This window comes from Nyctereutes procyonoides, unplaced genomic scaffold (assembly GCF_905146905.1).
Source record: "Nyctereutes procyonoides isolate TBG_1078 unplaced genomic scaffold, NYPRO_anot_genome, whole genome shotgun sequence".
NCBI lineage: Eukaryota > Metazoa > Chordata > Mammalia > Carnivora > Canidae > Nyctereutes > Nyctereutes procyonoides.
Window position 1 is genome coordinate 16462462 of NW_026575032.1, and position 12935 is coordinate 16475396.

General features: G+C 51.5%; 1 protein-coding gene across 1 annotated transcript in view; it reads right to left on the reverse strand.

The window, feature by feature from the left end:
- Window positions 1-6138: 6138 nt before the first annotated feature.
- SETD7 (SET domain containing 7, histone lysine methyltransferase) overlaps window positions 6139-12935 on the reverse strand; it is a 57342-nt gene continuing 50545 nt past the window's right edge. Inside the window, exons 8-9 of the mRNA XM_055317012.1 lie at window positions 8151-8272; window positions 6139-6575 (exon numbers count right to left, since the gene is read on the reverse strand). Coding sequence (XP_055172987.1) covers window positions 8191-8272 — 82 coding nt within the window. The 3' untranslated portion in view covers window positions 6139-6575; window positions 8151-8190. The remainder of the gene's footprint in view (window positions 6576-8150; window positions 8273-12935) is intronic.

Genomic DNA, 12935 nt, shown 5'->3' on the forward strand with positions numbered 1-12935 from the left:
CCTCTGCCCCTCCCCTTCTCTCTCGTTCTCCCTTTTTCAAAATAAATAAATTAATTAATTAAAAATCTTAAAAAAAATAGCATTGCTGGAAAGGGATTGAGCAAGGTTTGCCTACCTTTGCAAGCTCTGCTTTCCCCCCGTAGCCTTGCCGCCTTCTCCTCGGGTTGAAATCCATCCAATACGGGGAAGGCTGTGGAGATGAATCAGAGCAGTTGATGTGAACAGAGGAGCCTGGGAGGGGAGGAGGTAAAGAGCAATGGGACTTTCAATGGACAGTAGGTCCCCCTCCCCTAGCAGGTGATGCTGAATTGGGGGGGGGAAGGCAAGCATTTGACCTTGACTGACTGGGCCACCTTCACGCCCAGAGGTCTTCCCTCAAGGCTCCCTCGGGTGTCCATAGCCGGGGCGATCCAGATAATCGGGGGCTGCTGAGGGCCACGAGGTGCTGCCCACAGCCTGCCGCTCCCAAGCCGATCACAATCGCTCCCTTACTTTTGTTGTGTCGTGTCTCGTTTTGCTACCAGGTTGGCTCCCCTGCTTACCACTTCCTGGACGTCATCTCAGCATCCTGCATGTCGCGTGTTAACCGCCTGTTACTCCTGCTGCAAACTCTTGCTTATGAGCCTCTCATTTCCTTTGATGAAGAAGTTAATAAATAGGGGCTGGACTTTGGCTCAGGTCGCATTCCTGGGGTCCTGGGATCGAGTCCTGTCTATGTCTCTGCCTCTCTCTTGGTGTCTCTGATGAATAAATAAAATCTTTTTAAAAAATCAACTGCGTGGATCATAAACATATGCAAGACCCCATTAATTCCATCCCTGGGTCCACCCCAGTGAAGATGAGTACCAGTGTTCACCAGAAGATGTAGCAGTAGTGTTTGTAAGAGCCCAGACTGGATACGACTCAGCTGTTCATGAACGTGAGAACACATCGAGCAGCGCTGCACCCAAACAGGAGCTATTAGGCAGTGACGAGAAGAGGTCAGGTCTGACCCCTAATGTTTTGATGAGTCTCACCAACATTGTGTTGAGGGAAAGAAGTCGAGTTGGAAGGGCACGTACTGTATGGTTCCATTTATGTGAAGTGCAACTCCAGGCCAAATGAATCCATAGCATAGTGATAACCTTGGGGGGTCGTGACTAGAAGTGGTTTCTGGGGTGCATGAAATATTGTTTTGGAATCTGGATCCCAGTTAGTGGGTGTGTTCACTTTGTGAAAATTCATCAAACTATACACTTAGGATCTGTGTACTTTCCTGTAAGTATGGTTTTCTTTCAGTAAAAAAGTTTACTTAATAAAAAAATCAAAGAAATAAAAAAATAGGGGGGGCTGGAGAGCCACAGGGGAGACCCATTTGCTTGCTGGGCACATATCGAATGAGTGCCCCATCGGTCTCAGGCCCCATGCAAGGGGCTAAGGATCCAGCAGTCCACAGAGCTGGAAGAGGCGGCGTCTCAGGGATGCTTGTATTTGAGCGATAGACGACAAGCAGCAGACAAGTAAAGAGATGCACAAAGCAGCCGTGGGCTGGACTAAGGGACGACAGTGAAACCTCTCGGGTGACGGGCTAGAGGGTAAAGGGCAGGACTCCTGAGGTGGGATGGCCGGGGAAGGCATTTCCAACACGCACCGTAGGAGCTGGGCGCTGACAGCTGAGAGAGAGAGCAAGCCCTGGAACAAGCAGGAGATCGCTGGGCACGAGGATCAGCAGGTGCAAAGGCCCGGTGCCAGGAGATCGCTTAGCAAGTCCGAGGAACAGAAGGTCTGGCTGGAGCCAGAGACTGGGAGAAAAGACTAGATGACACTGGGGGGCGGAGGGGACGCAGGCAACTGCAGATAGTTTGTATTTTAGTCTGACTGCAGTGAAAAGTCAATGAAGGGTTTCAGCAGGGCCAAGGCGTGATCTGCTTTACTATTTTAAAAGATCACTGGGGGGATCCCTGGGTGGCGCAGTGGTTTAGCGCCTCCTGCAGCCCAGGGCATGATCCTGGAGTCCCGGGATTGAGTCCCGCGTCGGGCTCCCTGCATGGAGCCTCCTTCTCCCTCTGCCTCTCTCTCTCTCTCTGTCTATCATGAATAAATAAATAAAACTAAAAAAAATAAATAAAAGATCGCTGGGCCACGGTGTGAAAAGTGGGGTGGGGGGAGTAAGAGATGAAGGCAGCAGGCCGTGGAGCGGGGCTTTCCCGGAGGCTCGCTCGGGGGCCCCCCGGCTCCCCCGACACCTCATGGGTCAGGCGGTCAGCCCTCGCTGCAAGAGAGCCTCGAAAGGGGACTGTTTCGGGCACAGGAAGGCGATGGGAACAATGGTCTGTGAAGGGCCTTCGTTGGCCACTCAGCGCCTGCCGCTGGGCCTCGGACAGGCCGCTCCGGCAGTGGGGAGGTTTCTATGGGGCTCGTTTATAGGGGCAGCGGTGTGAAAGCACCCAGAGCTCATAGGGCTGGAGTCCTGGGCTTTTGACCTCACGTTCAGTGTGCTCCTCTCACTGCCTTTCATTTTCCTGGGCTCTGCAAAAGGCTGACCCTGGTCACACAGGTCCTGCTGCGTCTGCAGGTGCAGATTACAGATTACGTGCAATGAGTATTTAACACAGGTACATTTTTTTCAGATTAAGGAATAGTGTCATGTAATCTTTTTTTAAGATTTTATTTATTTATTTGGCAGAGAGAGAGAGAGAGAGAGAGAGAGAGGGAGCACAAGCAGGGGGAGGGGCAGAGGGAGAAGCAGGCTCCCCACCGAGCAGGGAGCCTGATGCAGGGCTCGATCCCAGGACCCCAGGATCATGACCTGCTGCGTCTGCAGGTGAACAATTCTTCCAACACTGTGTTCAATGTCCAGGGTACCTGGGTAATTATCCCGGATGAATGGGCCCTGGGGGGGTGCCGGGTGACCGGATCAGGCTTTGGGATGGGAATAAGCCTTTTAAAAATGAAAAGATAGGGCAGTCTGGGTGGCTCAGCAGTTTAGGGCCGACTTCAGTCCAGGGCCTGACCCTGGAGACCCGGGATCGAGTCCCATGTCGGGCTCCCTGCATGGAGCCTGCTTCTCCCTCTGCCTGTGTCTCTGCCTCTCTCTCTGTGTCTCTTATGAATAAATAAAATATTCTTTTTTAAAGAAAAGATAGAATAAAAAATACTGTCTTGGGTTATACTACAAAATACTGTTCCGGTGAACAGGAGAATGTAGAGACACCCCGGGGGGTGTGGGAGACAGTCCACTGGAGTGTGGGAAGGACGGGTAGACCTTGTGTTTGTGTGCAGATAGATGATACAGACCCAGAGGTTTAGCACTGCCGATATTTAATACGTGAACTGACACTGGACATCAAACAGGCCCAGCAGCGCCCTACGGTACATCCCCTTTCAGTGGATTATGGCAACACGTGCTTACACCTGCCTGCCTGGGGGGGATTTACTAGTAATATTATCTTAAGTGGTAAACTATGATTTTTTGTGATGAGATGGGGAGTGTCCATGAAATTCTACTTAGAAAAACAATGGCCTGTAACTATAACCATATAACTATAAATAAATAAAAATATATATATCTTCCCGTGGTTTTGTAGCCAGAATGTGGCATTACAGGTTACTTGCAATGAGTATTTAACACAGGTACATTTTTTTCAGATTAAGGAACAGTGTCTTTCATGTAATCTTCTTTTTAAAAAAGATTTTATTTATTTATTTGGCAGAGAGAGAGAGAGAGAGAGAGAGAGAGAGGGAGAACAAGCAGGGGGAGAGGCAGAGGGAGAGGGAGAGGGAGAGGCAGGCTCCCCCCAGAGCAGGGAGCCTGATGCAGGGCTCGATTGCAGGACCCCAGGGTCATGACCTGAGTCGAAGGCAGATGCTTCAGACTGAGCCACCGAAACACCATGTGTCATGTGTTGTTTTGTGCGTTTTGCCCCCTTTTTAACCGGTTGGATGGTTGGGTTTAACCGGTTGGATGGCGATCTTTTCCAAGCAATGACACAACCCCATGTTTTCCATTGTGAAAATTAAGTGATGTAACTAATGGATAACTAATTAGACAACCAACAGACAACTGGAATCCTAGATTAGTCACAACGAATGAAAAATATGCAGAATGTCACATGGGTCGGGGATTCCTGTAGCGTGATCAGAGCATTATCTCCCTGAAGGAGACTGACACTCAGAGGATTGCTTTGGTGTGCAAGGAGTCAGACCAAGGGGAGATTTCACTTATAGACACGTAATGTTTGACGCTCTCTGACAGACTCGTTCCTAACACGCATTATGTCGCCAGTGGGACCAGGAAATTCAAGGAAGGCAATTACCTGGACAGAATTAGGATGGGTAAGGTTTGCCCCCGGGACACTTTTCTGATATGTTTATGGTCACTAACTTTCACTTTTTTATTAAGATTTTATTTATTTATTCATGAGAGAGACAGAGGGAGAGAAGCAGAGACACAGGCAGAGGGAGAAGCAGGCCCCATGCAGGGAGCCCGACGTGGGACTCGATCCCGGGTCTCCAGGATCACGCCCTGGGCCAAAGGCAGGCGCTAAACCACTGAGCCACCCGGGCTGCCCTAACTTGCACTTTTTAAAATTTCTTTTTTCCTTTATCTTTTGATTGTGGAGATGCAGGATCCTAGCAAAATCCACCGTATAGAAGAAGGGCCGCCCCGTCGTCTCGGACCCGTGGCGCAGGTTCAATCGTTATTCTCACCAGGTCGGTGTGGTTTTGTCCCCCCCCCCCCCCCACTTTCTCGGCCTCTTGTATTGGACTCTGAAGTAAGTTCCCAAATCCTGAGCGTTTCTTAAGAGGGTTTCCGGACTCCAGGCCTGCAGGTGCGACAGCCACTTTTGTCTTTCTCTGGGGACCGTAGATGTCCCTGCTCGGATCTCAGAACGGCTCCCAGAGAGCCAGTTTGGAGTTCCTGGAGGAGGCCTGTGTCCCGACAATTCCCACTGTCACGAGGCAGAGGACAGGCCACTGACTTTTGTCTTTCCTTAATTACGCAAGAGCGGCCTCCGCGCGCCCTGACGAGTCTGGCCCGAGCGGACAGGCCGGGCCTTGGGTGGGCGCCCGGGCCGAGGCTGTGCGGCCCACGGAGCCCCTGAGTGCGGCTGCGATGGGAAAGCGGGGGCCGAGCGCTGCAGTACGGAGGATTTTGAGGCCAAAGTGCTGAAAAAGTGGAAAAGGGGCTTTTAGAGAACAGCCGCATTTTCTAAGGCTTCTCCCTGCGCTCCCTCTGGCTGACAGCTCGCGGGTCAGAGGCTCCGAGGCTGGGATGCCCAGGCCGGCCCACGGCCCACCACGGGAGCGCCCGGAGCTCCCGGGGAACAGGGAACCCGGAACCCGGGACCCGGAACCCGGCCCGCACTTTGAAGGAGCCGGCGGCTGCTCAGAAGCCCCCCGCGTCCAGATTCCCGGCTGCGCTCCCCACGGCCTCGGGGCTGGGAGTCCCCCCAGCACGGCCAGAGGCTCAGTTTTGACTGGCTCTGCTGGGTAAAGAGATTTTGAGAAATTTCTCTGGTATCTGCATTCAACTGGGATACATTGTTTTCCTTCTGGGAACCAATTTTGGTAGGTATGGACGGACACCCCCCAGCGCATATCCCTTCATGTGGTATATAAATATACACATATATTTTTTGTTTTTATTATTTATTTATTTATTTTTAAAGATTTTATTTATTTATTCATGAGGGACAGAGAGAGAGAGAGAGAGAGAGAGAGAGGCAGAGACCCAGGCACAGGGAGAAGCAGGCTCCATGCAGGGAGCCCGATGTGGGACTCGATCCCGCGTCTCCAGGATTAGGCCCTGGGGTGAAGGCGGCGCTAAACTGCTGAGCCACCCGGGCTGCCCAAGCATATAGATTTTTAAATGTAAAATTGGCTATGACTCCATTTTTTATTTTAAGCTGCTTAAGATTCTCTTGCTTTGGAGAAAATATATTCCTCTGCCCCAGCTATGAGCTAGAGTCTAGAGATCAGAAGAAGCTCAGGAAGCTGCTCATTGGTGAAAGAGTTTTAAATATTTTCATTTGGTTCTGCATGGTTTGTGCGTATGGTTCACTAGAAAGTGACCTCTGTCCCCTGGTGATCCATGACCCTCTCACAAATCATGGTTGACTCATAAAAAAAGGAAGGAAGGGAGGAGGGAAGGAAGAAGGAAGGAAGGAAGGAAGGAAGGAAGGAAGGAAGGAAGGAAGGAAGGAAGGAAGGAAAAGAAAAAGAAAGAAAGAGAAAAAAGAAAGGAAGGAAGGAAGGAAGGAAAAGAAAAAGAGAGAGAAAGAAGTGATGGGCCAGGGAAGTACAAGGTTAGATTAATTCAGGACTAATGAGTTTATAACCCACGTTTTACAGAAAACTGTGCTCTAGCCAGATAGAGATTTTAAAGAGCTACACGACACGAAATGCTTTTGTTTTTGAAAAATAAACAAGTTCTGTTCAACGTAGTTGACTGCAGGCTTCAAACGTTTTATTGGCTCTTTTGACACCTGGGCTTACGCGGCAACTGAGAAAGCCCTGGACGTGGTGTCTTCACTTGGTCAGTCGAGTCCAACCCGCTGCTGGGGCTAGACATCCGCACGGGGGTTACATGGTCTCTGAAATGTATTAAACCGACCTTTTTATTATTATTTTTAAATTTTTTAAATTTATTTATGATAGTCACAGAGAGAGAGAGAGAGGCAGAGACACAGGCAGAGGGAGAAGCAGGCTCCATGCACCGGGAGCCCGACGTGGGATTCGATCCCGGGTCTCCAGGATCACACCCTGGGCCAAAGGCAGGCGCTAAACTGCTGCGCCACCCAGGGATCCCTCTTATTATTATTTTTATTGGAGTTCAATTTGCCAACATATAGCATAACACCCGGTGCTCATCCCATCAAGTGCCCCCCTAGTGCTGAAGCCTGGCGTTCAGCCCTTCAGGCGGGAAGGCTACCAGGCCCCTACCACAAGAGGGAGCTGCCCATGCAGAATGACTGGGTGGTTTGGGGCCTAGAGGAGAGGGCATGTGGCTTGGGGTGGAGACAGAGACAGAAGGTAGTCTGCAAGCGGTCACCCCATCCTTGCAGTTGTTTACACCAAAATTCAGCGTTGGCCTCGACTCCTAACCTCCCAGTGTGTCAGCATGTCCTTCTGTCCTGTCATTGGACACGTGAGGCTTTGGCCACCTGGGCTACAACTCCTGGAGACAGCAAACGGCTCATGCCTCTTACATGCGCAACAACCAGCTTCTTCGTACACGGCCCTTGCAGGCTCTTGCCCGGCAGGCTGCTGTCCCCTGGGGCAGCTGAAGGCGCCCCTCCTGCCCTCCAGAGCTGCTGAAATTATCCAAAGTAGTCAGTCCCAGGGCTGCTCACCCTGCCTGCCTGTTCCTTCCCCCCAAATCATGATAGAGGTCCCTGTCCACGGTCTCCTCTGCTCCCTTGGGCCTGGCAGTGATCCTTCCCGCTGTGGGGCCTCCCCGGCAGCACCTGAACCACGGGGTGCCCTCCCGCTCCCTTGGGAGCTGTGAGTAACCAACTGTCTTTCTTTTCTCTTCTTTTTATTTTTAATTTAATTTAATTTTTAAAAAATTAATTTTATTTTATTTTAAGATTTTATTTATTTATTCATGAGAGACACAGAGAAAGAGAGGCAGAGACACAGGCAGAGGGAGAAGCAGGCCCCATGCAGGGAGCCTGCATAGGACTCGATCCCGGGACTCCAGGATCACACCCTGGGCCAAAGGCAAAGGCTAAACCACTGAGCCACCCAGGGATCCCTTTTCTCTTCTTTTTAAAACATTTTATTTATTCATGAGACACAGAGAGAGAGAGAGAGAGAGAGAGAGAGGCAGAGACACGGGCAGAGGGAGAAGCAGGCTCCCTGCAGAGAGCCCGACGGGGGACTCGATCCCAGGACCCCGCGGTCACGCCCTGACCACTGAGCCACCCAGGCTCCCAACCATCTTTCAGGCGCTTGTCTCCTGTCATGCCGGCCTCACTGTACCCAAATAATAATAAAATACACCTTGGAAAACAACCCCACGTCTTGTCTCTACAAGTCCTGTTGTCTTTGGCCTTACGGGATGTCTGAGACTCAACCCCTCGTCCCGTCCCTTCTGTTGCCCTCCACCATCATCTAGTTCTCCCTGCTGTCACCTGGCCCCACACTCGCTGCAGTCTGTTCCCCACCTGTTAGCGGCCAGAGCGATAGAGTCCTCTTGTTGCAGGTCTAACCGCTCTCTGCCCAGGGTACTCCAGTGGATGGACTAACAGCAATGACGATCCGAAGTGTTTCTGGAACCTGTAGGAAACTAAGTTACACAAAGCTGGTTTGTTTCTAAAAACAGACAAAAGTCTTTCAGGGCATCTGGCGATTTCCCATCACACTCCGGGTTAATCCATAAAGTCCTTCACGTGGCTTTGAGGCCCCAGGGATCTGGGTTCCTGCTCTTGCGTCGAGCTGTGCACCCCATCCTGCCCTCGCCATCCACCCTGGCCTCCTGGCTGCCCTTGGACACTCCACCAAGTTCCCACCTCAGGCCTTGGCTCCTTGCAGCCCCTCCTGCATCCAGAAACTCTCCCCCAGACCCCCTGGTTTGTGCTCTGCCTTCCTCCGGAGGCCTCCTGATCTCTCTTGCCCCATCTGGCCCCTGCACCCCTCTTCCCACACTCCTTCCCCCTCCCCTGTCCCGCAGCACTTCCCTGCACGGATGGCCCTTCCCTGCCCAGGGTCCCCGCACACGGAGGCTTCACGGGCAGGGACTTGTTATTGTTCACGGCCAAGCTGTTCATGTCCTAGAATCGTGACCCTTCGAAGGCAAAGCTTAAGAAACCGATGTTGAACAGGTGAGCAAACTGAGAGCATGAGCCTTAAAATAAAGACACCCTAGCCCAGTCATTGTCACATCCAATCTTGGGAGCCTGGTTGTATGCATCGGGTCAGATGCCCTTGCTGCTCCCCGAAAGCCTGTCACTGAGAAGGGAGCGGGAATGTGCAGTCTAGAGTGTGCAGTGCACACCTGGCGGCGGCCTCCAGGTGCCCCAGACAAGGGGTCCTGAGAGGGCAGGTCCTGAAGAGTCAGCTGAGCTTCCTGGGCAGGGCCTCGGCTGTGCCTGGAAGCTTCCGAAGCAGTAGGGCCCCCGCGGGTCAAACACAATCTTTTATTTATTTATTTTTTTTACAAAACTCGTAAGATTTACGAATTTACGATTAAGGAAACTGAGGCACAGAGGAGTTAAGTCACACAGGGCACGACGGAGCCAAGGTTCTGTTCACCACTGTCATCTACTGTCTCCCGGGCCTTGTTCGCTCAGTTTCCTGCGCGCTTGCTCTGCAGCTGGTGAAGACCCACCAGCGAATGAAGCGGGTGACACCCACGCCACCTGGAGCTCATGGCGTCACTGACGACCGCGTTACATGGTAGGATGGGGACAATGGGATGCAGAGAAGAGAAAGGACGGTAAACTGCTTTGGGGAGTCTCGGGGGGGAAGAGGGGGTTGCAAGTGGGCGGCCAGGGAAGGCCTCTTTCAGTGAAGGCTTGAGGGAGGAGGGAGCCAGGCTGCTATCTGGGAGGAGGACATGCACAGGTGCCTAAGGGGAGAGAGCCCTGTACTTCAAAAGAGGGAGGTGCATGGGATCCCCGGGTGGCTCAGCGGTTTGGTGTCTGCCTTCGGCCAAGGGCGTGACCCCGGAGTCCTGGGATTGAGTCCCGCGTCGGGCTCCCTGCATGGAGCCTGCTTCTCCCTCTGCCTGTGTCTCTGCCTCTCTCTGTGTCTCTCATGAATAAATAAATAAATAATCTTTAAAAAACAAAAGAGGGAGGTGCAGGTGTCTGCGGTGGAGGAGGGAACAGGGAGGGAGCATAGCATGCATCACTCCGTCTTTTCGGTTCCAAAGCAACCCTGTGCAGGTGGTTTTATCCACGTTTGCTAGAGTGCGGCTGGAAACCCAACGTCACCTGTGGCAAAGCCGATAAAACCACTCTGACTGAAAAGCAAACATTCCAATAAAAAAAAAATGGGCAGAGGACCTAGATAGACATTCCTCCAGAGAAGACACCCAGATGGCCAACAGACACAGGAAAACATGCTCAGCATCACCAAGCAGCGGGGAAATACAAATCAAAACCACAATGAGCCATCGCCTCACGCCTAGCAGGAGGGCTTGTCTCAGAAAAGATGAGAAAAAACCAACCGTGGGCAAGGATGCGGAGAAAAGAAAACCCTTGGGCCCTGTGCGAGGGTCAACGCCGCAGCCGCCGTGGAATGTGGTACGGAAATTCCTCAAAGGATCGCACTGGAATTACCAAGTGATCTAGCAATTCCACTTCTGGGTATTTATCTGAAGAAAACCAAAATGCTAATTTGAAAAGACACATGAAAAAAAAAAGGAAAAGAAAAGAAAAGACGTATGCACCCCCCTGCTCATTCCAGCATCGTTTGCCAGAGCCAGGATGCGGAAACCCCGACGTGCTCACAGGTTGCTGAATGGACGCCGGAGCGGAGGGATGCGGACACAGTGGGACACTACTCGGCCATGACCAAGAGTGGAGTCCCGCCGCGTGTGACAACAGGGATGGCCCCGGGGGTATTAGGTGAAGGGACCTAAGTCAGGCAGAGAGAGACAAATACCGTATGATTTCACTTACGTATAGAATCTAAAAAATCAAGCCAGACCACACACACACATGCCCAACACGAACAAGCAAAATGGAAACAGACTCACAAATACAGGGAACAAACTAGTCGTTGCCAGAAGGGAGAGGGGAAGGGATGGGGGAAAATAGGAAAAACCAAAAGTACAAAGCAAAAGACCGGTCTGACTGTAGAGCCTTCCAGCACGTGCCCCAACCCCCCTGCCCCCCCGCCCCAGGTCCCACCAAGGCCAGGCAGGAAGGTGAAGCCTGGTCACCGATGGGCCTTCATGGGGTGCAGGTGTGGAATGAGCTGGGATGGAGAAGCTGCAACTGAAATCCAGGCAGGCGGGAGTGGGAGTCCTGGATCTGGGCAGAAAGGGGTGGGAAGCAGGTCTGGATGTCCCACCGACTGGCTCGGAGGAGGGGACCGTGGCGGACTGGTTGGCCAAGCAAATGATCAAGGGAAGGGAGGACGCCTTCCATGACTATCACTCAATTAAGACTAAAGTCACTGGGGATCCCCGGGTGGCTCAGCGGTTTCGCATCTGCCTTCTGCCCAGGGCCTGATTCTGGAGTCCTGGGATCGAGTCCCCGTCGGGCTCCCTGCATGGAGCCTGCTTCTCCTTCTGCCCCTCTGTCTCTCTGTGTCTCTCATGAATAAATAAATCTTTTTTTTTAATAAAAAAAATCTTAAAAAAAAAGACTAAAGTCACTTAACATCTCTGCGCCTCAGTTTCCCCTTCTGTAAAATGGGATAATAGCAGCACCTGTATTCCCCGGCTGTTAAGAAATCATCTAAATATCTAAACCCGCCTTGTGAACTCTACCCAAACGAATCTTCGTAGAAGCCCTCCCACTCCCACCACTTGAGAATTCTCTAAATGGATGTGAATTAATTTCTTGAAAAATCCACTTATTTATTTAAAGAGTCGAACCTCCTTTCTTTTCTGAAGGAAATAAAAACCTGGGTTGCAGATGAGGCGCATGCCGTGGGGGGTCAGCCCAGCTGTCATTTCTCCTTTCTTCTTGCTGGGAAAACCCCAGCGTGGTTCCGGCCACCCACACTTCTCCACACAGCCCTGTGCCTCCCTCAGAGAGTCATGGCACCCCACGGCCCTTGCCAGTGATTTGCTTAGATTTCCTCAGTGGTAGAGAGAAGAGACCCCCCCTCTCCACGCACCGGATGGTGGGTGTGATGTCCCGGACTGCAGCAGCCATGCTGTGAGTGTGAGGGGGGCCGGCCCCTGGGGGCGAGCCTGACCGCAGAGCCAGAGATGGAAGGACCTGGCGGGGCTGCTGCCTCAACAGCTCCAGGGCCATTCAACAGTGCCCCATTCTGTGGGGGTCTTATGTGAGCTGATGAATCTTTAGTGCTTAGGCCCTACTGAGTTGGGTTTTTGTGGCCTGAAGCTGGAAGCATTCTGCTACCTTGAAGTAAAGACCTAGTGGCCAGCTAGAGAAATCCATTCACCTTTTTCTATTTTTTTTTCATCTTTTTCCATGTACACGATAAGAAGTCAAGCTCTGATGTCAAAACCATGGCTTTAGGTTTTCAACAAAGCAACAAAATGTTAAGAAAAACATCCACCACCAATACACTGCTGCAGAGTTAGCACTATCCTTTTATGGCAAAGGCAATACTTGTTTTCTAAAATAGCTTTGGGGCAGAGCTTCCTTATTGAACCACCGCACAGCAGTCGGATGCTGAGCTGAAGTCAGACGTGGGGCACAGGGGCAGCTGGGAGCCTCAGTCATTTAGTGTATGGCTTCGGCTCAGGCCATGATCCCGGGGTCCTGGGATGGAGTCCTGGAGCCGGCTTCTCCCTCTGCCTCCGAAGCTCCTCCCTCTTGTGCTTCTTTTTTTCCCACGATACTCTAAATAGAATCATGAAAAAAATGTTGAGCACAGCATAAAATCCTTCTGGATGACTTCTCCAACTCTGGAGATGGCCACTGAAATAATTTCGAGTTTATTATGAACCAGGAAGTGGAACAGTCTGGAATATTAAAACCTAAAGACAGAGATTTAGTGAGAGGCATATGTGCGACGATTCCTGAGACTAAAATAATTCGGTCTTGGGGCACCCGGTGGCTCAGTGGTTGAGCATCTCCCTTGGGCTCAGGGCATGACCCCGGGGTCCTGGGATCGAGTCCTGTATCTGGTCCCTCTTCTCCCTCTGCCTGTGTCTCTGCCTCTCTGTGTGTGTCTCTCATGAATAAATAAAATCTTTAAAAATAAAATAATTTGGTCTCAATCTTCCTCACCTTAGCTTATCCTACCCTCCTTGACTCCACACCAGTTTTGAGGCCCAAGAAGTTGCCAGATGCTTGGCTTTT